Raw genomic sequence first — 22,942 nt, 5'->3', positions numbered from 1 at the left:
ATCGAGGCCTCGAAACTCGATCACGTTTAATGCAACAACTTCCGATCGACGCATGCTGTCGAGACTACATATCGATGTTCGATGGATCGAAAAAATCCGTAGCGATTAGTCAAATTCCGTGATATTTTTGCCTAAAGGGGAATTAGATATCTGGCATATTATATGTATAGATCAGATTCTTGCTACCTTCTTTATAACGCAAGATTCATTGTATGATTTATATTAATCAAATTTTCGTCAAATAATTGCAGAATGTCACTGATGTATTGGGGAAAAAAAAAAAAATCAACTTGAAAATGATTAATTTTAATCATTAATTTCAATCGATTAGTTATTTCTTAAAATTTGTCATAACTTAACAAATCTGTGGCGATGAAGAAGGAATTAGGTTGTACAAATTTGTCATTGTTAATAATGGTAGGTAATTTTCGTCGATAGGTAATTGGTAACAATATCATAAAATTTCAATAAATTGATAATAAACTTTCTTTCGTAATAGATAATTACATCAGATTTAATAATTATTGATCATATTTACATATTTATACAACAAATATTATATTAGAATCTCTTTTCCAGTAACACTTTCTATTAGTATAAATAATAATTAGTCGACTTGATGTACAAATATTTGGGCGAGGTCATCATGATCGTAGACACGTTTTAAAAATGTGTCCACTAATTTCAAACCTGAAACAGTCTAAAGGCGAAAATGATCTATCTTTAGTCTCTCTTCTGAAATCATTACCCATTATAATATATTGAAAATTATTTGTTTTAGCACTTTTCACTATACATGCAGCTTTGGATATGAAAATCTTTGAAAATAAATACTCACAACAAGCCCTGTGTCGAGTGGAATTAAACACAATGGAATGTCGCACGATGCTCCCGATTTAAGAGTTCCTATCACAGTCTCAGAGACTCCGCACCATGCTATAGACTTATTAGATTCTAGGCCCAACATTATATCCATACTTCTCTCTCTGTAAACAAAACATATATTGAACTGAGCATTATTTTTCATTGATGTTATTTTATTTCAATTTGAATACGATAAATTCGAAAGGTTCTCTACACATTTATCACTGTCAATGAATGCTTTCAATTACTCACGAAGTATTTACAATACGACATTTGAAGTTCACTGGTTCTTCCAGGTATGCAATAGGTGGTATCTCCTTCATTGTTACTCTCAAGTCTCCAAAATCTGGAGCCTTAAAGACAACCGAAAATCAATTAGATCGAATACCAGCTGAGCTTTACATGTTAAACGCATATTGCAGTTTTTGAAACAAACCATCCTCTGCAGCTGACTCGTTTGTAGGCGTCCTCTTTCACCCAAATTACTCCGCCAAACGATATCAAGTTTTCCTATGTTAGTTGCATTATGCATCATTTTTGGATCCTTGGTTAAGCTCGGCTGAGGAGTAAGGCAGTATAAGTACTGCCGGCTCGATCCAGAATCTAATAGATTCACTCGCCCGTAAATAGACTCACCTTGCAAGTTTGTGTTCAAGGTTGTTACTGTGGAGAGTACATTTTTAGTTAAAATTTTTCGTTTCCCCTGCCATAGTTACAAAAATTATCTCACCATTGAATAAATGGGATGACTCAAGTGCTACTTTCTCCAAACAAATCGGACCGGCAGTTTGATTCTGTATTTGAGCCTCCAGATAAACGTCGTCAGACTAGAAAAATCATATGATTAATCGTAAACTTTTTACATTTATAACTGGGTCCTTTAATTATAAATTAAATAGGATAACAAATTTTCATTAATGTATTCTTTGTCATAGTTTTCAAACAAAGATACCCTAAAGGAAAGATCATTTACCTCTGCATTATAGAATTTGGTTTTAACATCGAGTGGTTTGACGACTTGGAACTTGAAAAATTTGCGAAATGATAATGGAACAGGTTCAGAAACTGTGGGGGTATATGTAACTTCGCAAACCAATCTGAAAATGAAATTGTGAATTTTTATTTTCGAAACTTCGCAGTTCAGGATTGAAGAGAGTGGTTTGCTCACAAAAGTACACCAGACGGTTAAAATTTTCAACCAAAGAAATAACACGGATTGCTAGTAATCTGAGATTTTATAAAAATTGAAGTTGTCAAATTCCAATAACTATAGATTTCACAGAGTGGAATCAACAAAATTTCTACCTGTAAACAGGAACCCAATAATCTCTGAAAAATTTGACTGTACTACAAAACACCAAAATATAATAAATGCCATACTACAGAATAGCGCAACTCTCTTACATGTGTGTCCCAATCTCTTTAACTTCGTGATGGATAACTTCGTCCACTGTATTATCAGGGCCTAGTTCCTTAGGCATACCGTTATGACCAGACAAAGGTATTCGTTGGGAACTAGTTTGAAGATCAGCCTGTAACAGATTTTAGTTAAAGCATTATTTATGCCAACTCAAATGTTGTCATACAAACTGAAAAATAAAAGAATCTTACTTTCACCATCACGTCTTTAACTAATTGGGAACTACCGTTGTGAACGCATAAATAGCTCGAGAATATTTCTCCCAAGTAGATATTACTGAAACAATTGTAAAGCATTTATGATAAGTAAAATTATCGGTAGAAAATGGAAAAAATTTTTCATCTCGGCCACTGTGATCAATTATTACCCAAAACTCTGTGGCAACATCATGAATTGGCCAACAGCAAGGGTCTCCATTCCCTGGAGGGAGGTGTTGTCATTTTTAAGCTCATTATTGAGCGTGTTACCTGGAAGATCTGTCGAGTCGCAAGAGACAATTACTGGAGTAGCAAGTGTCGGCCTGGTAAGCCGCATAACTAGAAATAAATAGAATTTAATGAAGAAGTTTTCAATTAACAAAACACAAAAATCAACGAATAAGTTAGGCGTATGAGGCAGTTGACATGAATTTCCTTACTCATTCAATTATACAATATTTTGAGAACTAATTGGTCATGATTGTTCAAACGCACCTTTTAACGCTAACAAATGTTCACTTTTCGGTTTTGCTTCCATTTCTCTCGTTCGGTGGTAATCAAGTAATAAATTCCTTGTTGTTTTTCAACAGTCAATCTGGATCTGAAAAATCTGGATGCATAACCTATGACATCTGGGGGATTCTTATGTCAAACATTGAAGCAGAGACCTACTCATCTCCATAGAGCTCATCGCTGATTGGAGTTAAGATCGTAGGGAATTCTGCGGCTGAAGACTGGCAATTTTGTAACTAGTAAAATAAATGAACAAATCCGGAATCTGGGTGATTCCGGCACAACCACAACGTTTGCCCGACGAAAGAGAGACGCTTTTCAAGATTCGAGAAAAAATTGATGATCAATTGAAGCAGTTTATAAACAGCAAGAATTTTTCCAACAACATAATGTGAGTGTGCTCTCAATAATATTGATCAAATTATCGTTGAATCTGATAGCATAAAGTAGACGAATTATTTCCAGTTTAGAAGTCACGAACAAAAACTAACCTAACTTAACCTCTCATCAAGATTTAGAATATTTTTTAAATATGATTTATGACCATACTGATGTGTTAACTTTGGCTAACAATTGAACTCTGTTTTAAACGTGATACAACAATTTCATTTCAACAAATGTTCGATTACAGGGCGTCGCTAACCAAACCAAAGTCTGAAATGACACCTGAGGAACTTTCTAAAAGGGAAGAAGAGGAGTTTAACACCGGTCCCCTGTCCGTTCTGACACAATCTGTTAAAAACAACACCCAGGTTTTAATCAACTGTCGGAACAACAAGAAACTGCTCGGCCGAGTCAAAGCATTTGACAGACACTGTAATATGGTATTGGAAAACATCAAAGAAATGTGGACAGAATTACCACGGACTGGAAAAGGAAAGAAAAAGGTAATAAAATCGAAACTGACCTCACTTACCCTCAAATTTATAACTGATTGTAGGTAAAATTTAATAACTGTATGATTAAAAATTGCAGGCTAAACCAGTGAACAAAGACCGGTTTATATCAAAAATGTTCCTGCGAGGTGATTCGGTTATCTTGGTGTTGAAAAACCCACTTGCCACAGCATCAGGCAAATAATATCACTAGTTTGTAAGAATTTTGTAATTATTTTTAACAAGCTGCGATTATATTAAAATAAAGAACCTACTTTAAGCCGTAAGCCAGAGTTTATTTTAGCGTACTTCGACCTATGCATACTTAGTACATATCATCGATAAGATTGATTATTCAGTAAAAAAGAAATCAGATGACACTTTGTGATTAATTACACATTTGGTCATATCCTTTCGACCCGATCTCACCAATTAATCCTTTTCTGCAATTGCGGTCAGATGCTTATCGATTTCTTGCTCGTTGAGAACACTAAGAAGCCATGAAAGGAGAGAAAGAACGAGTTAATCACAATGTATAACTGCAAACAATTGGTTTAAAAAAAAAGCGACATATGAAAATTCATTCATGAATTACCGGAACTTCGGATTGCTCTGGGAGACAACTCCGACCTCAATTTCAGTTGGTTTAAAATCAACAGAAAGAACGGTCGAAAGACAAGTGATAGCCAGCTGAATCGCTTCGTCGTGATCATAGTTCTGCTTCTTTTTTAACTTTTTCTCCAAGTACGAGTTGGCCTCGGTTTGTTTAGCACCAACTGAAATTGCTCTGTAGCCACAAAAGTACCCTGCAGGATCAGTTTTATAAACACAAGGCCCTTTCTCCTGATCGTATGCTATGAGTACCATCGAACATCCCAGAGGCCTCATTTCCGCATTTTGAGTGTAAATCTGACTAATATCAGCCACACGGCGGCACAAAGTGTCTACAGGAATGCTGTAGTCATGTTTGTACTTGAAATGGGCAGCTTCGTAACGAGCACGTTGTACTTGAGATTTGCTGTCAGCTGTAAAAATATCAATTCATTAAAGATTCGTTCAAGTATCATTGTAAAACATAATGTAATTTTTATGATTTAATTAAATCGTTGTAAATAACAGTTTTGAGTATTATTATGAAAAAAATATACTCCACGATTAAATATTAAGTATCCTGAAAAATGATGGTTCTGTTTTTATAGCAAAATTTGATTCTCAATTAATGAAACCTTTTTCTAGAAATGTATCAAGAGCATAAATAGCAGTATTCTTAAAAATAATTAAAAAAAAAAAAAACACCTAAATTCCATAGGTTTCATGCTTAGAAACAAAATCTATGTATGCAGGTATACGTCGGGTAAGTTTCAATTAATCAAGGGGCCACACTTGAAAATGGTTGGTGAAATTGAATTGGTTGGAAATGATTCTTAAATTCACAATTGTCAGCAGAAAATATCTGTGACAAAAAGATTTTCTCGAGATTAGTTTGGATTGTGAATAAAATGTATAATGCATATCAATACAACACTTTTAAAACTCTCAATATCACAGGTTAAATACGGAAACACTTTAAAAATTTACCAATCATCCCAGTCATGACGCAGCCAATATCTTCAGTCAATTGGAAAACGTGTGTAACGCTTGAGGCATCGAGAAGCTTGTCCTGTAATTTAGATGAAAAGTAAAATATGAGTCAATGATGTGCCAATGTAAAACCGTTTTTCTCCTCAATCTGACAACATAACCTACCGGAACTTTTTTTTGTGTAGCAAATACCGCGGTGTCGACGCCTTTAAGAGCGACGGAGGTCAGGCCGCCTTGATTAATAGCCTTAAACGCATATTCTGGAACACAAACAACGTTTTAATTAATACAGAATACTATCCATCAAAAAGTGAAACACTAATCACGCCGAGTCATCATAAACACGGTAATGAAATGTCGAATATTGCACGGAATACTCGCTCGGGGATCGTCGGATTTTTCGTAAAGAAAACGGTGATACTGCCGACTTTTTTGCAGACTTACCTACTTGGTAGAGCCGACCTTCCGGCGAAAATATCGTAATATGCCTGTCAAAACCAGCGCTACTTCCTCGCGACATTTTCGCTCTCTGTACTGACGGCTTTGCTCACAGTCAGTTTTGCGCTGCTGTGGGGGGTGGGGGCGTTCCAAAACGCCACCTGAATGAGTAGATTAGCTTTCTTTTCACTCAGGGTGCGTTCCGATTCCGAACTACCTCCCAGTGCTGTCAACAATCTTTTATCACTTTTGCACTGCCGAGTTCGTGGGTAGGTCTGCCTTTGTCCTAGGGAGTTTTTAGGGCTGTCAGCCTATTTCGGAACACACCGTTTAGTCACCTGGGTGGCATTTCGGAACGCCAAGGATATCTGATTTTTATTTCATCAGTCTATTGTCTATTCTGTTACTATCTATGAGATTTTTAGATGGCCGTCCGCCGATATAAGCGACCTCTTTGTTCTGGTTTTGAAACCGCGGCGATTTGACACATTCGACCAACACTTGACACTTTCGAAAGTACATATCTATTTTTAAATTAAGTCCAAAATAATTATCAATTTCTAAAATAAACATATTAAAAAGATCAAAGTTCTTACAAAATGATGAAATGAACAGTTCAATTTTTTTCCTTTCAGAGGCTTAAAAAATTGATTTTGTACACGCGTCAATAAGCAAGTATATTTTGTTATTTAGCATGTATGTACTTCCAGAAAAATTAAGTGTCAACCGAATAATAAATATTTGTTTTGCGGTATATATTAGCATACACTTTCTTAAAGTATTTTCTTTTCATTGTCATTGAATAGTGATCAATTTCTTCATTTACATCACATACAGTTGTAATAATCAGGCAGCATGATCCGAGATAACAAATGACGATGTTATCAGATCCGGATTACGCTACTTAGCTATGTCATGTTATCTAGTATCTAGTTGGTAAAACTTCTAATGACATAATGTCCACATAGAGACTCGGTACCCTGAGAAGCACCGAAGAAAAATCGATTTGACACGTCAAGATGAGTTCCTTGGAAAAGTGTGGTAAGGATCGCACTAGAGATGGTAATGGCAAAGCAAAAGGGGTGTGCGATATTGGTGATTATAAACTTCGACGGTCGAACTGCAGATAATCGACAGTATGCATTGTTTAAACTCCCTTGCTACAGCGTTTCATACGCTATTGCGAAACTGAACGCATGTGACTCATAATCATTATATTGCACATTCTTGCACTATTATTTTCAAAGTATAAGTACAGCAAAGGTCACAGATATTGTTTTCATCTGGTGGTGATTGCGTTAAGTTTGATTTAAATTTTAATCAATTTTTTTAGGTAAACGAAGAAGGTCCAAAGAGCTTGAATGCACTCGTGATACCCCGAGCAAAGATGAATCATTGATGTCGGAGAAAGGGCAACCTTCGAGTGTAACCTGTGGAAATATGGCGACTAACCATGACTTTGATCCAACAGGTATGGTCGGGAATGATGCATAGGTATACGGATGTTTGTATATGCTAGTTATTTAATGTTGTTTCGCAGAACACCAACACATCAGATATAACCCTCTGAAAGGAGAATGGATATTGGTATCCCCGCATCGTATGAAACGTCCTTGGGGAGGGCAAGTAGAAGATAATCTCGACGAAGAGCTTCCCGAATATGATCCAAAGAATCCATTGTGTCCTGGAAACGTTAGGAGCAGTGGTAAAGTGAGCAGAACCTGCAAGAGATAAAGAAAAGTAGCGCAACTTCTCAAATACATTGTGATAACTGTTGTTTCCAGGTGACTCCACCTTACCGCAACACATATTCATTTGAAAATGACTTTCCCGCACTGTTGGAGTCTGTTCCAAGTCCGCCAGAATCTTCGGACGAGCTTTTCAAGATTGGTCCAGCAACGGGAAATTGTAAAGTGATGTGCTTTCACCCAAAATCGAACGTTACCATCGCTTTGATGAAAGTTGAAGATATCAAAGAAGTAATAAAACAGTAAGTATTATCGCAAAAATGTGTTTCAACTGTATGACACAGTGTCGTGAAACCTTGACTCAACATTTTACAATCAGATGGATACTCGAAATGCATGAACTGAGCAAAAAATGGGCCTGGGTACAAATATTCGAGAATCGCGGGGCTATAATGGGATGTAGTAACCCTCATCCGCACTGCCAAATTTGGAGTAGCTCGTTTCTGCCCTTTGAAGCCCAGAGAAAGGACAAATTTCTCTGCGACTACTACCGCCATCACCAAAAACCGCTTTTGATTGATTATGTGCGAAAAGAGATTGATAGAAAGGTACTTCGGGAAATAATTGTTTAAAGGCAAAGATTTTGAGTAAATCAATTAATATCTTTGAATCTTTGAACTGTGCGAATAAATGTTGCGATACAGTAACTGACACGTTTTCAGGAACGTATCGTGATTGAGAACTGCGACTGGGTAGTTGTTGTCCCATATTGGGCGCAGTGGCCTTACGAGACTATGGTGTTACCCAAAAGACAGGTAATCAGAATGCAAGATCTGACGGCAAGTCAACAAGAGTCTCTGGCACTTATAATGAAGCGACTGTGTACCAGATACGATAATTTATTCCAATGCTCCTTCCCTTATTCAATGGGATGGCATGGTAGGTTTCGGTAAATCAGCTGCTAAGTGCAGGGAGAAAATCATGAAAATATCAAATATCGTTTCTTGAATCTTGCAGGTGCTCCGACTGGCCAATACTTGAACGAGGACTATCGCTACTGGACATTTCACGGAATATATCTCCCACCATTACTCCGTTCTGCAACGATAAAGAAGCACATGGTCGGATATGAACTCTTGGCACAAAGTCAGCGAGATTTAACGCCTGAACAAGCAGCTCAAAAACTTAGAGCAGTATCAGACGCTCATTACAGACATCCCGAAATGAGTTTGCCACCTGACGAGCCTGCTAAATTTTGTGTGTGCAATCCCCCTGAAGCATCTAAGTCATAGAGGCTAGTCAATTAGGAAATTAGAGTGATTCTGACATACATTTCACTATCTGCCAATTATCACGTTTTAAAATATTGACTATATATTTTTTGACGATTGTATAGAAAAGATATACGTGTAAATAGGAAATTAAAGGAGGTTTATTAACGATATTGTACATCAATAGATTGGGAATGTCGGGTCGACGTTCTTTGCCCATGCGTGAATACCGCCGATTACGTCTCTTATGTTTACAGCCTCATCATTGATCAATCCTTTGAGAATTTTCACCGCCTTTTGGGAATCGTTACCACGTCTGCATATCACAATTACTGAAAACGCAGAACAAATTTTCATTTGAAAGATAGTTCGACTCTCCATAAGAATGTAAATACTAAAGCTAAACAGGAACAGATTCGACTGTTTCAATCAAGAGATAATTTATCTCACGTAGATGAACGAAATCGTTGGTCTTAAGAATCAATTTTGAACTGACTCACCGTCTATACGAGTATCCCCATTTCTCATACTTCTGATAACTTGTTCCACAAGTGCATGGCCGTTAGGTTTAGAAATTTGGGTGAATGGAACATTAATAGAATTGGGCAATTTGCATATTTCAAATTCTTCGTGAGACCGAACATCAATTAGTACATGAGATGTTGCACTGCTGTCAGCAAACTTATGATACTCTTTAACAGAGAGTCGCTCAGATTCCTTGAGCAATTTTAAACCTGGATTTTTATCATTCGCTTTGGCCCGGCAAAACTCTTCGTAATCAATCAGCTTATCGATTGTCGAATTATCTCCACATATTAAGCAATTCTGATTCTTTGGTCTCAATTTCACATTTCTAAATAATGTCTCCGTTCCGTCAAACAGTAGCAATCTGCCAGCCAGCACGCCGGACATTTCCAAAATAATTTTCATCGCCTCTAAGGCTTGGAGAACGCCGATTGTTCCTACAGCTAGAAAATAGTTCAGATCTTTTTAGTCGATTCCTGGTTTGAATCAATAATTGCTAGCAACTAGTATTGCCTTGTTGCAAGTTTTTCAAATTAATGCTTGGCCTCAAAAGTACCTGCGCCCAGCACGCCTCCGTCTCCACAGTTCGTCACAGTTTCGGGAGGTGGTGGGGTTGGAAAAACGCATCTGTAACAGGGACCCCGATAGTTGTACACAGTTAATTGTCCCTCAAATTTCAAGGCAGAGCCAGAAACCAACGGTTTTCCAGTCAACACGCAAGCGTCGTTCAATAGATATCTGGTAGCGACATTATCGGTAGCATCCAAAATAACGTCATACTGCTTTACTATTCCCAAAGCATTGCTGCTGTCCAACTGCATCTTGTAAGGCGTTATATTGACGCTGCTATTCAACCTGGGAATAATAATTAATACTTTTAGCAATTCGAATGTCAGATATAATTAATATTCAGGCTTCAGACATCGCGTATAACGCAAGTAAAATAGAATACTGTTCAGTTTCACCTTAATACGATATGGTAGGAGACATTGGACTTGTTTTACTATCTACTCGATGAAAATTCTTCATTTTTCTCTAGCCACCGATTTCTGGTGCATATTCAAAAGCTCAAAATATAGGTATCAAATCATTAAATCTGTTTCACAGTATCAAAATAAATAATCATGGTTTTGATTGTACTATGTAGATGAAAAAATACATCGACTCCTTTTGCTATAATGAAAATGTTGTAGTGGATCAAAACTGAACGCAGTAGTTTATTTCACTACCGACCACGCATGAATCGGCAGGATCTGTGAAACCTATGAATAGTCATTCGATCTGACAAAGCTTCATGCGCCAAACAAAACCTACCGAGTCAGCGCCGCTGTAGCCGACACGACTTTGGAGACCCTGATGCTCTCCTCGGAGTGTAATAACTGCCTGTGAAGATTGTTTATTTCGACTTCATCATAGTCAATGATACCAATGTGCCCAATGCCAGCACCAACTAAATACAATGCTGCAGGACATCCCAAGCCTCCAGCGCCAACGATCAGCACCGATGACTTCTTCAACTTTAATTGACCTAGGAAAAGGAACCGAGATATCTCACTGTTACTTGTCAAATGGGTTGGATATATTTGATTTACCTTTCACCCCAATTTCAGGCACTAAAATCTGCCTGCTGTATCTGCCAATTTCTTCATTGGTCAAGCCGCATTCTTGAACTACATGCTTATCTCGTTGTAAGCGTCTGAGCGTATCTTTCTTCTCGCGTAATGTCTTTCTAAGAGCGACAATTTCTCGTATTAATTCCTCTTCGTTCATTGCTTAGAATTATCTATCAGAAACCAAAATCAACTCCGATACTGACGCGAGCCAGTAAAAACCTGTTCCGAGAACGTGCAGATTTCTTAACCTAACCTGACCTAACCCAATCCTGAATTTGTCGACATGACAATGTCATTAGGAATGGAATTTAGAATTGTCCATGGACGACATCTTGGCTGAGATGTCGACTGTTTTTCGACGCTTCTACGTATAAATTAATTGAAAAAATTTCACTCATTCGAAACTTTGTGGTGGTGTGGTCCAATATTTCACATTCACAGCAAAATTATAACGAATAAAAACGGTCTCGCAGCTAAATTCATAGAACGTTGATTCAACACGTTCGAGATTTTCACATTTTAAAACGTGCGTAAATGATCTCAAATGTATACAGATGGGGAACCAGGAATACCACTGAAAAAATATACCTATATACATATATATATGTATACTTCAGTGAGGACACGCTTGAGATATATCTCTCTCTGTTTCAGGAATACACCTAATCTCATGGCTAATTTTTACATACGCATCTGTAGATATGCAATAAAGGCTCGTATCAGCTCAGTACGCGTATGTTACGTCAGCTGTGATCAATGCTGATCAACCGAATGTATTTGTTGTTGGTGATATTGACCATAGCAAAACAAAAGGCAATCGAGAGCAAATGTTTTTCTGGCATATCTCCTGCCGTTCCGCGATGCTTATTAACCTCAAAGTGGCATTACATGACGAAATAAGTTCTAACTGCGTATCTGACAATTTAAAGTAAAGTGGTGGCCACTGCGATATCGCGGTTAATTATCTAGAGCGCTGGGATTCGGCAGTGAATTTTAATCGTCTGCCAAAAATGAGTACTGGGATAATCAAATTTTACGTTAGTCGAGCGAATGATAAGACGTAGTTGATTCGGAACTATAGAAAAAAAAAGCGCGTCATGCGCAGTTGAAATCATATGCAAGTCTCAGGCTTTGCTCGTAATAAACAATACAAATCAAACAAAGCTATTGCGAGAGGAAGTGACAATTAATGTGTCACGATCAGCCGAAAGGACTCTTGTGTTTTGTACAAATTCCACTCTCCTGGCAACGTTCGGAGGTTACGAAGATGCGCTATTTTTAACACGGCGACGCACAATTTTATCGCTCTGTAATTGAACGAATCGCGCCGCCCCTAAAAGCGAAAACGTCAAAATGGTGGAACCTATTTTTGACTATCAATTCCGATTGATTCTTATCGGAGACAGTACGGTTGGAAAAAGTTCACTGCTAAAATATTTTACCGATGGTAAATTCGCCGAGGTACGTCTGGTTGTCATTTATTTTGCTGTTATGCATATTTATTTTTACTCTTGACCCTTTATCGCATCGGATCTTCGTAATTTGTTGATAACAACCTCGAATACGCATCATAATTGATCAAAACTTTTACCACTCAGTGGTTTCATCTATTGACCTAACAATTTCGGTCGCCGATTATTTTCATTTCGTATGCTGAAGTCTGTATTTGAAGATCATAGATATTATTGTACAGATGCCGAGCTGATTGTCGGAAAAATTTTCCTTGTCCCTTACTCGTACTTTTCGAATTTGTTTCATACTATAACGGTCACTTCAAAACTAATCCATGACCTTCCAACCAGCTTAGTTTTGAGAAATGAATCGTCATTTATTGCATATCAAAGTGCAAGCATGACTCGTAGGGAATAACCTTTCAAAATTCCAAGTTCCATACAAATAGCATGATTCATACCTAAACATTGGTTCGTCTGTTTTTCTAATTTAGGAAAACTATAAGCTTACTTTTTCATTATAGCTATCGGACCCAACAGTTGGAGTAGACTTTTTTGCCAGATTAATCGAGGTCAAAGATGGGACGAGGATTAAATTACAGCTCTGGGACACGGCAGGCCAAGAAAGATTTAGGTAGCTACTATGCACAGGAATTGATCCTATTTTCAATCAGTATTGTAAGAAACAAGCCAAGAATTCGCGAGGCTTCAATTGATTCATTTTTCTCACTTCTTACACTACGGCACCCTGTTTTAGTAGCTTTGTGACGTTTGTAAATGTATTGATGATAAAAAATTAATTTATTACAGCATGAATCCAGTGAAGATGCATTATTCTTTCAAATTCCTTACATTCTATAATATTTTTTTTGAACCGTCGTTTAACTAAACGCCCAGTATTTTGCACATAATTACATAATTAGTAACAAAAGTACATGTCTGTCCATATTTCAGGTCTATAACGAAGTCTTACTACAGAAATTCGGTTGGAGCACTTCTAGTTTACGATGTATGTAACAGAGCGAGTTTTGAGCACATACCGCAATGGATGATGGAAGCACGGAGGCATATCGAGCCTCATCGTCCCGTTTTTGCATTGGTAGGATGTAAGGTAGATTTAGTGAGCAATGGAGGTAGAAGAGAGGTTTCAAAGGAGGAAGCAAGGGCTTTTGCCGATCAGCACGGAGTCCACCACATTGAGACTAGCGCTAAGACAGGGATAAATGTTGAAGATGCTTTTAAAACGGTAACGCAGGAAGTATACAACAGAATACAAACGGGTGAGTATAAGTTGGAGGATGGATGGGATGGGATCAAAACTGGATTTGCTAGACCCGGAGGGTTGGATTTCAATTTAATCGAAGCTGAACCTGCGAAAAGTTCTTGCTGCTAATAATAGCGGCAGTTTATGATTAATCCAAATTTATATTAAAGGTAAAAACTTTTTAGGATCATAACATGTAAGCGCTGTTGGCAAAAGTTGAGACAAGGTAGAAAGATATACCTTTTTTTGTTCTCTTGTTCAAAGATTTGCCATGAAATTGATCAAACCTTGAATATCCATATTCATAAAAATAAAAAAAAAAAAAGACTAACAGAGAGAATTTATAAGCATCGAAACAGTTTGTTCAGAGTTATTGTAACAATTTTGTATATAATTTGTATATATATGTAATAATAATAATATGAAAAAATTAACATGTATAATATTGAAGTATCAATAGATTAGAACATGAGCCTGAAGTTTCCAATGTTCATTTGAAAGATAATATAAATTAATTTATGGTGCACATATTTTTTCCGGCAAGTTTTTCCAAAAATTAAATTACAATTATCAATTTGTAATAATTTAGATAAAAAATTTTTGCACTTACAATTACTGAACAAGTTTTGCGAAATAACTATCTTGGTATAATTACGTTCAAAGGAACCTTTAAAATTTCAGGTACATATTGGAAGATTGAAATATTTCTTTCTAGATAAGTCTTGACACATTTACATATATATATACATATAGAAAGCGCCTTCTAATATTTTAATTGTTTTTAATAACGCGATAGTACCTTTGTGGAATACATAAAGTGTCGTTTTGTTAATCAGAGAAGAATTGTCTAGCACCCTTATGATTTTTTTAGTGGTTTGCTTTACAGTTTCGAAATTTTTTTTGTGACAGAAGTTATCCCATACACGTACTATTTTACAGTGATTATTGTTAAAAAGTCAGAGTATAATTAGTCAAAGTATCGATATAAATTCATAAAGTTTTACTAACAAGAATAAATAGTTGTTGTTTGATACCACTGCGATTTTCAATAGTTTTGAAACGCTATTACATATATAATATATAAGATTTTACAAAAACAATTGTGAGCCAAATTTGCATCACAAATATGCAGGTAGAAATTAAAACAAAATATTCTTCAAAACTTAGGGTATATTTTATATATTCTAATTTGTAATATACACGAACATACATACGTTCATACATTTAATAGCTGTTGGAAATAGAATAAAATTTAATACTCCAAAGTCCACGTCCAAACATGTTACATGTAAATCATCGTCCGTTTAATTACTTCATCGTACTCGAAAGTTCTTGCAAAAGTGCGATTAATTGAAATTCGTATTAAAACGAAAACAAAGCATCCTGAGACATGACAATGCCAAAATAAGACAAATATATCTTAAAGTATTTATTTATTACTTATTCGAGAGAACCAAACTTTCCCATGTTAGATTTTTTGATACATACATTTCTAATAGCGAACTTGTCATAAAATACGTTGTTTGTACTTCAAATTTCTAGTTCTAGCATACATGCTTCTTGAATTTAAATATGATAGAATCTTTGAAACGTCATTTTTGTACAGATTCTTAACCGTTCACATTTTCTATCAAATTAAAACGTAATACTTATATTTATGTATATCCATTGAGTCCATTATTTTCATTAATTTTATCGAACTTGAAATACCCAAGTAAATTAAGAAAAATAATACATTTTCGCGGAGATTCGCATGTAGTTTTTTCGTTCCGTTGCAAATTTTTAAAATGCAACTATGGCCTCAAGTCATAGCGATCAAGTGTAACAGTTTATAAACACACGGGTCTATCGATACGCCATGTTTAGCAAAGATTGACGTTCAGTGGCTTGGGTGGTTTGACCTGATACCAAAAAAAAAAAAATTAAAGTAAGTAAAATAAACGATTAACTGTTAGTAACATAGGATAAGATTGTACTAATTGAGTGATTTGCATAAAGTCATTTGTCGATCACGATGTACGTACCTTGCCTTTATGATCTCCAACAGGCTTTTGCCTCGCTCTTGTATTCCGGTCGTATTTTTTATCATCGGAGTAAATTTAAATTGCAAGAGTGATTATCATGGGTCATAAACCTGCACGTCACAGATCATAGAGTAAAAAATATATATTCTATTATTACCATGTATAATAATGTTTCTTTTCAAATGATATGAATAATTATTACCACATTTAGCCAAAGGTTTTTACAGTTTATCTAACGAGTATGCAATTCATTATTTACTTATTTGTCAGATTTGTAACAATTCGAATCTGTAATTTTCATTAATTCTATTGCTACTATTCAATTAGTATGAACAAATTAAAAAGCGCTAATATTTTGGACTGAACGATGAAGAAATAATTCTTAAGAGTATAAAGCGGAAACGAGAGTTGATAAAATATAGAACGATTAGAAAAAAAAGTTTTATAAAACTATTTTTTTTTATTGGCTTTCTATTCTTGAGACAGAAAAAATAAAAAAAAAAAAATTTATTCACAAAATATACAGTCGTAAATAGTATACATCGATAGAAACACAGGCATTTGTGTGCGCGTGTGTAAATATTGTGTGCGTATACATATATGTGTATATATATGCATAAACATATACATGCGCGTATGAGTAAACATAAATATATATGTATATGTGTATCGTACGCATGCCGTTGTATTTTATTTTATCTATAATATAACGAGACTTCTTGATGTAAAGTGTGATGAAATAAATTATTGAATAAATGTGTTTCTCTTGTTATTTACATAATTTACCAAAATTAAATGTTAAAATTATAAAAGCTTGAGCGTACAACAAGCTTAAATGCGTCGATGTAATTTCATAACATATCCCTTTCACTCACATGTACTTATTTATTTATTTTTCCATCCGATAAAAACTTGTGCCAAGCAACAATAATTACAGGATTATACATAAATATTTTGTAAAAACTGATGGGAAATGAATAATTATTTAACAATTTTTCTTCTTTTTATCCATTTTCACTGACATTTTAGATTGTTAGAATTCAGGTGTGAAACTGTGTTTTCTTAAATAGATAGAGCTGATTCTATATTGATGTTGGTATATTATCCTTTGTTCATATCTGTAGCAGAACACTGATTATAATACAAATTTGAATGTTGAGAACATTAACATTATGAATAATCTATGAAGGAAATCACAACAAGTTACCAAATGTACAGCCTTAAAATAAATACAGAGACTGAATCACCGAGTACGAATTCTCGTTCGTTGCGGTAATGAAATATTTTAAGATATCGATATTGAAGAAATTATAACTGGAATGATGAACTTGTTACACATTATAGAAAAGAAATGCAGCTTTAGTGCTGTGAGTTCCTTCAAGGTTTTAGTCGTTTGAGGAACTACCTGAAGAGAAGAAAAAGAATGGTAAATAATAAAAAAAAAAAAAAAACATTGTGCTAGTAAAATTCAATAAACTTATCATTAAATTGTACAATATCTTATCGAAAATATTTTGTATTGATGGAATTATATAGTAAGCTGATAAAAATCTGCTATAATATGTAACAAAATATGTTCATTGAGCTCGTTGCTGTGAACTAATATTAATTATATTTTATACCTCATCATAAGCAGCATTATTAGGTATAGTCATTATTAATAAATATTATGAAACTTGACGTATAAATTATTATAACAATTACTTCTTTGTTCTTACTTTGTATAAATCTATAAACGAGAGACTCATGAGTTTAATATATTATTACTTTTTCTCAATTAATTATCATTACTAATTATTACTCAATACATATATATCATATGTATACGTATATATTACTATTTTGGAAGTATACTCTCTTCTTAATGTTCTAGGTAGGTTTATGGTGACTAGAAAAATCTCTACATACATACATACATACATTTATGTATATATATATATATATACACACACACACATACACGTATTGTGTTGCTTTTTTGTTTGTTTGTTTTTTTTTTGGCAAAAAATCCAATATAAATTTACGAAATAACAAATGACATTCTCCGGAATACTATTGCAAGTTTAAAATTCATTTAACGCGCAAAATGAAATGATACTAGTTGTTTTAATCATACTTTCCTTTTTCCATATCATTCTTCAATGTGAATTAAAGAAACAATATAGCGGAGAGATAAGAGATGCAGTAACATATTAAAATGAAACTATTTATTGCGCGTAGAAAACTTTACCAAGTAGTAAAAGTTTTAAAGATTTTCATTGCTAAATTTTTGACATCTGTATAACATCTCCCAGTCTTGTGTCATGTAATAGCGTGTTGAACACTTGCCAGAGATACATAAATAATAAATTTAGCATAGTGAAATAAGGCAGTGAAACCATTCATTCCACATTTCAATCAGATTAGATTCTCAATTTCATCTAGTTGTAATTTTATCAATCTTTAGTTGAACCTCGAATTCAGAATCTGGTGAAATAAGAAATTCTGAAGTTCCTGCAGGTATCATGAGCGGGGAAGCTAGAATAACATTTCAAACTTCTCATATATATCAAATATTATTATAATTAAAAAGTTTCAAATTTCATACGTTCATTCTGAAATTAAGTATTCTTATTTGGTTCAGAATGTATTATAATGCAACAGAGTTACGTTAAAATACTTTTACAAGTGCAAGTTTGCTTATTGTTGATTTACTATTTGAATAAGATTAATTTGCAAAGAATTTTTCGAGTTGGTATCTGGTGAGTTAGTCTGTTAAAATATTTGAAGAAATTAGATGAAATATGTGACGCCGGTTACATGATAATGTGGAGGCATATTCAAAACCGTACAACATGCATGCATTCAATAATGTATAAAGTCATTCTAGTTAATTTAACATTATTATAATATTATAAGAGAATTCATACCTTGCGAGTTGATAGACAATATAGGAATAGAATATACTTGACACTGGTAACATTTCTCTTCCTGATATTACGTCTTGACATATGTACTGGTTTGCTAATTTGCATAATCATTGCTAAGGTACTAGTATTCATGACTTGAATCATTCGTCATTGATATCTATCTCCCACTTTGCTACTTTGTTACTATTCAAGCGATTCACATCCAAATAAGACGTACTCTTCCCGTGATAACCAGAATGGATTCCCTTCCACATATTCTGGTGGCGTTTTGTCTGCAAGTCAAATAAGCGGATCGTTTATCGATGCAAGAATAAATAGGTACAAAAGGTAAGAAGTAAAAATATTTTGGTTCTGAGATGAACGAAAAAATTACGGCAAAGTGCTTTCCGTATTAAATAGTTAAATACAATTAAATCTTGCTGAATATTTTTCAGCTCCACATTAAAGCTGTATGACGATGTTAATTGTTCAGCATTACAATTCACAACGCAATCCATGTATCGAGATTTCTATATTGAATAACTAACCTTGTAATTTCAAATATTTAAAATGAAGATACAAATTGCTTGGACCTTTTTTCAGAATCCACCCAATGCTTTTCTCACAATGCTTTATAACGATATTCAATTCCCTGTATCTACGCCATACGTGAAAATAGCGAGAGACTTTTTGCACTCTTTTCTTATCTCATCCTCAACTCCTGATACAATCTAAAATTCTGATCGATGACAGTAGAAAAATATGGTGTTTACCAAACAAGGTGACAACATACCAGGATGTACGGCCAAAGGTACGTAAGTTGATCCCATAGCCACATTCCAGCTGTGAGTTCCTGGGCAGCTTCTGACCTCCAAAATTGGACTGTGCTCCGGAAGTAATTCGCGCAAATCTTTAGATAGCCTGAGGTCAAATCCCGCCAAATCAGTGTTACCTCCGGTCAACAGAATATGGGATAGACAATCCTGGGTCAGTTCTTCCGAAAGGCCCATAGTCACTTCCTTGATCACTTCGGGGAGCCCAAGGCTAACGTACATCATCTCAGGTGCGATGTAAAGCTCAGAACCCAGCGATACTCTCTGCCAAAATCAATTTCTTGTTCTATCAATCTATACATTGGAGAATAATAAGAAATATTTGACTAATCGCTACAGAAAGTTTATAAACTTCTTTCCGATCGTTAAAGAATTTGATGATGATAAATCGTCGAAATTAAAATTCACCCCAAAAAGCGTGGGTGGATCGCAATGCCCATCAACCAAGCATATCAATTTTCAATGAAAACTTATTTATTTTAATAACAATCGATGGAATGCAAAAGATTTTCATCACATATTTCATAGTGTTCAATTACCTTCTCGACAAATTATTACATGAACAACTCTTATCGATTCATGACAAATTTCAGTAAATTGCGTGTTAATTAAGGATATATTTAACATTCATCAAGAATAGTTGTTACTTGCTCTAATCAATCGACACACCTGCATAAATAATTTTGATATCATTTACTTTTTACTTACCCAAAACTGTTTGTAATCTGCATAACTATCAACCCTAAGATTGATGTGTTCTCTTCTGGTTGGCCCTCTTTTCCGTTCTTCATTTTCAATGTTGTAGCTCAATCTGCATCTCTCCTTGACAGCCATAGTGTCCAAATAAGATACAGGAATCTGATGGTATTCTTTTGGCTGCCAATGCATCGCTTGTTTCAAATGATGGGCTACGTGATATCCACCGACAGGCAATAGACGCCACCGATCAGGCATCACCCTTCCTCCGATGACAACAGCAACTGTTGTACTCAGAGCACCGCTATCTACTACAACGCAAGTCTCCACATCGAGCATTGCGCAAGCAGCCAAGGGTTTTGGAACTAAACATACCCTGAAACGATTGTGAGAGAATTGAAATTGTTAAAATTCAACTCAACAAGTAAATCTTCTCTCTGCAGCAGTGAAGATTATACTTCAAATATCTAAGAACCGGCTACATAATTATTTCCATGTGATTCAATTTTTATAAATTCAGCGAATAAAATTACCTAGCAACTTTGACCTCTTGAAATAAGTAATGAAGTAGCTGTTTTCTGAGTAATGGATGCATGGCGAGTGGTTCGCAGAACATAAGTACAGCGTTTGGCTTTCTCAGTGTCGCCGTTAAACCCATCTGGTGAAACAAGTGATCGACGAAAGTCTTTAGCACCGAAAAAGTTCCATCGCTTAAGAGGGCTTCCGCCGGACTAACAACATCAACGTTAGGAATTCCGAGAACCTCAATGGTGTCTGCACAATATCCATTCAATAATTTTTGATAAATAGGATTTGTACTAGAGTATTTTTGTACATCATTCTGGTGCGATGCGAGGCGTTTTTTCTCGCGATACAATTTAACCGGATTGCAAAATACGCAAAACGGTCCACTGGGTCGTGGAATTTTTGCCGTTGCTAGCTCGGATAGCCTCACCAGTTTCAGTTTTTTGGCAATTGATTTTGCATCAGTTTTTAACCTGCTGCTACTGCTCGCTATGCTTGGTGCCTGTGTTTGCATCGCTGCGTTGGCCGTGTTGCATTTCGGTATGCCAAACATAGAGAAATGCCGTCTTAGACCGAAATGAGGCGTTATGACCCACGTGTATTTGTTCCCGATCTCGATGACCACCTTTGAACTCGAACCTTCGACGCAGTTCCTTTGACACGTGTAACCACTGCAGTGGTAGCACTTAGGGAATGGAACGCTCTCTCCCAGCGTCACTACCATGTGAAGTCGGTAGCACATCGCCTTAAAACTAACGCTTAGTAACTGGAGACATTTCATGTCAGGAAATTTGAATTGTACTTTGGATATGAGCTGCAGCCATTTGATTTTCCTGAAATAAAAAAAGTTTTTATGTACCGAAGCGTGCATGGTTTACTTAATCCATGATTCACGGGTGCGGCTGAAGTTGGTTGGGTTTAATTTTGACAATACAATTACCCTGGGCGAGGGTATAAGATTTCAACTTCAAATTTTAATCAAATGATCTTGGCTGCTGACAATTACAGAAATTTATGAATTGTATATTCTATTTTAAATATCAAAAGCAGATATTTCTTCCAGTATCAATGAATGACGCTCTCAACAAATCTTCAAACCAATAACATTCAAAATAGTTTAGAAAAAAATCAAATATCTTAGTATAGTTGAAGTATGAAGAATTCAAATAAATTGAAAAAAAAAAATTTCACCATTAGATATAATGCAGTTCAGAATGGGTTAAGGGGATGCCTTGTTGATTTCAACGTTGACATATATATCTCTAAAAATCAAAGTTCACGTATCCCAAATGCTGATAAGGACTTAACAGCCTCATTCGTGCTGATTAAGACAAGACAACCAGTTATAAATTTGTAAATAGCTGGGTTTTCGTGTTTTGAATTTTGGTTGAGTAATTGCGGGTCACGTTGACGGTAATATTTCGAAAAAATTTGGCTCGACAGGCTTGATTTCTTTCAGCTGTACATGCTACACCATCATTTTATGATCTTTTTGCCCAGAAACTTTGTGGGATGTACAACATAGTCCTGTAATACTACCTTTATAAGTGTATGTGTGAAGGGTTGAAAAATGATTAAATAATTAGCTTGTCATTCCTAACTATAAGGCCTTGGCTCGGTTAAGTACGAAGGGCGTTTAAGCAACATAACCTCGAAACTTACCACAAGTAATCGGTGTCCGATGTTTTCCTGAGGTATTTACAGGTGCTCCCGAAGGCAATAATGTCAGGCACATCACAGTATAAAAGAATTTTGATCCATATTTCCTCGGGGAAGACAGCTGGATCCATGATTATATTTCGAAAATAATGAAATATAAAAGATAAGTTTGACAGGTATGCCGACCCGTAGAAAATATTCGAGACACTCCCTTTAGCTGATAATGCGCTAGTCAAGTTCAAGGCTATAGTTGAAGCTTTGCTTCGCGCGTTTAGACTTGTCTTTAGCGTTTTTAGCTGGCTACACTGAGTGCGATATCTTCAGTTTTCAACTAATAGCAAAGGCGTAATCCTAGGGGAAACACACTCAGTGCAGCCAACTGAAAACGCTATTTGAGTGCGTTTGAAATATGTAGTGACGAACCACGTGATCAACTCACGGGACGTTTATAGGACAGCGTTTTGCTGCCGCTACAGACACATTTTCACGGGTAGGTTTTCGCTTTAGAGCATAGGTATACTACTACTGGTGGTAGCATCGCGCAAAGCATCGCCTTTACAAAAACTGTGGCGGAGGAGTGAGATAGAGTACTCGTGCTATGAGCAGCCTGTCTCTCT

At 35.6% G+C, this 22,942-nt stretch overlaps 7 protein-coding genes and 1 long non-coding RNA gene across 17 annotated transcripts; 4 read left to right on the top strand and 4 right to left on the bottom strand.

Annotated features, from left to right (window-relative positions):
• Positions 1–1,571, top strand: LOC124295473. The gene is made up of 2 exons (XR_006905413.1): positions 1–417; positions 782–1,571. It is a non-coding gene; the product is annotated as an uncharacterized LOC124295473 (long non-coding RNA).
• On the bottom strand, positions 435–3,176 carry LOC107219061 (trafficking protein particle complex subunit 13). The gene is made up of 10 exons (XM_015657131.2): positions 2,977–3,176; positions 2,652–2,820; positions 2,476–2,560; positions 2,269–2,396; positions 1,838–1,961; positions 1,595–1,691; positions 1,301–1,527; positions 1,117–1,217; positions 839–986; positions 435–700 (listed from the first exon to the last, which is right to left on the bottom strand). Exons 1-10 carry the CDS (start codon positions 3,017–3,019, stop codon positions 608–610), a joined length of 1,215 nt encoding a protein of 404 aa, XP_015512617.1. The 5' UTR covers positions 3,020–3,176; the 3' UTR covers positions 435–607.
• Positions 3,177–3,224: 48 nt separating this feature from the next.
• LOC107219071 (probable small nuclear ribonucleoprotein Sm D2) lies at positions 3,225–4,156 on the top strand. Its single transcript, XM_015657146.2, has 3 exons — positions 3,225–3,385; positions 3,626–3,881; positions 3,970–4,156. Exons 1-3 carry the CDS (start codon positions 3,243–3,245, stop codon positions 4,072–4,074), a joined length of 504 nt encoding a protein of 167 aa, XP_015512632.2. The 5' UTR covers positions 3,225–3,242; the 3' UTR covers positions 4,075–4,156.
• LOC107219069 (proteasome subunit alpha type-6) lies at positions 4,145–6,055 on the bottom strand. Its single transcript, XM_015657144.2, has 5 exons — positions 5,895–6,055; positions 5,616–5,710; positions 5,448–5,529; positions 4,465–4,894; positions 4,145–4,359 (listed from the first exon to the last, which is right to left on the bottom strand). Exons 1-5 carry the CDS (start codon positions 5,968–5,970, stop codon positions 4,302–4,304), a joined length of 741 nt encoding a protein of 246 aa, XP_015512630.1. The 5' UTR covers positions 5,971–6,055; the 3' UTR covers positions 4,145–4,301.
• A 35-nt stretch (positions 6,056–6,090) lies between these two features.
• On the top strand, positions 6,091–9,018 carry LOC107219067 (probable galactose-1-phosphate uridylyltransferase). Of its 9 annotated transcripts, none has more exons than XM_046745568.1 (9): positions 6,353–6,404; positions 6,524–6,559; positions 6,857–6,983; positions 7,222–7,359; positions 7,429–7,598; positions 7,673–7,878; positions 7,956–8,184; positions 8,299–8,515; positions 8,594–9,018. In XM_046745568.1, the coding sequence occupies exons 3-9, from the start codon at positions 6,908–6,910 to the stop codon at positions 8,866–8,868; spliced, it is 1,311 nt and encodes a 436-aa protein (XP_046601524.1). In that variant the 5' UTR covers positions 6,353–6,404; positions 6,524–6,559; positions 6,857–6,907; the 3' UTR covers positions 8,869–9,018. The 9 variants fall into 9 exon arrangements, with proteins under 9 accessions (XP_046601528.1, XP_015512624.1, XP_015512623.1 ...); XM_046745571.1 differs by having other exon boundaries at positions 6,388–6,404; positions 6,857–6,929; XM_046745572.1 differs by lacking the exons at positions 6,353–6,404; positions 6,524–6,559 and adding an exon at positions 6,091–6,157 and having other exon boundaries at positions 6,857–6,929.
• Positions 8,991–11,661, bottom strand: LOC107219068 (adenylyltransferase and sulfurtransferase MOCS3). The gene is made up of 5 exons (XM_015657143.2): positions 10,965–11,661; positions 10,687–10,900; positions 9,929–10,227; positions 9,348–9,815; positions 8,991–9,179 (listed from the first exon to the last, which is right to left on the bottom strand). Exons 1-5 carry the CDS (start codon positions 11,140–11,142, stop codon positions 9,028–9,030), a joined length of 1,311 nt encoding a protein of 436 aa, XP_015512629.1. The 5' UTR covers positions 11,143–11,661; the 3' UTR covers positions 8,991–9,027.
• Positions 11,662–11,676: 15 nt separating this feature from the next.
• Positions 11,677–15,665, top strand: LOC107219070 (ras-related protein Rab-39B). The gene is made up of 3 exons (XM_015657145.2): positions 11,677–12,446; positions 12,961–13,070; positions 13,391–15,665. The coding sequence occupies exons 1-3, from the start codon at positions 12,339–12,341 to the stop codon at positions 13,827–13,829; spliced, it is 657 nt and encodes a 218-aa protein (XP_015512631.1). The 5' UTR covers positions 11,677–12,338; the 3' UTR covers positions 13,830–15,665.
• On the bottom strand, positions 14,606–22,536 carry LOC107219087 (actin-related protein 2). Of its 2 annotated transcripts, XR_006905412.1 has the most exons (6): positions 22,329–22,536; positions 20,675–21,499; positions 20,154–20,517; positions 19,406–19,709; positions 18,634–18,905; positions 14,606–18,241 (listed from the first exon to the last, which is right to left on the bottom strand). XR_006905412.1 is itself a non-coding variant. In XM_015657174.2 (5 exons), the coding sequence occupies exons 1-5, from the start codon at positions 22,454–22,456 to the stop codon at positions 18,817–18,819; spliced, it is 1,710 nt and encodes a 569-aa protein (XP_015512660.1). In that variant the 5' UTR covers positions 22,457–22,536; the 3' UTR covers positions 14,606–18,816. The 2 variants fall into 2 exon arrangements, 1 of the variants encoding a protein (XP_015512660.1); XM_015657174.2 differs by having other exon boundaries at positions 14,606–18,905.
• Between the last annotated feature and the right edge of the window lie 406 nt (positions 22,537–22,942).

The sequence above is a fragment of the Neodiprion lecontei genome, chromosome 7 (assembly GCF_021901455.1).
Source record: "Neodiprion lecontei isolate iyNeoLeco1 chromosome 7, iyNeoLeco1.1, whole genome shotgun sequence".
Taxonomy (NCBI): Eukaryota; Metazoa; Arthropoda; class Insecta; order Hymenoptera; family Diprionidae; genus Neodiprion; species Neodiprion lecontei.
Note: the sequence above shows the minus strand (reverse complement) of the source record. Positions and strands in the feature narration are given on the sequence as shown.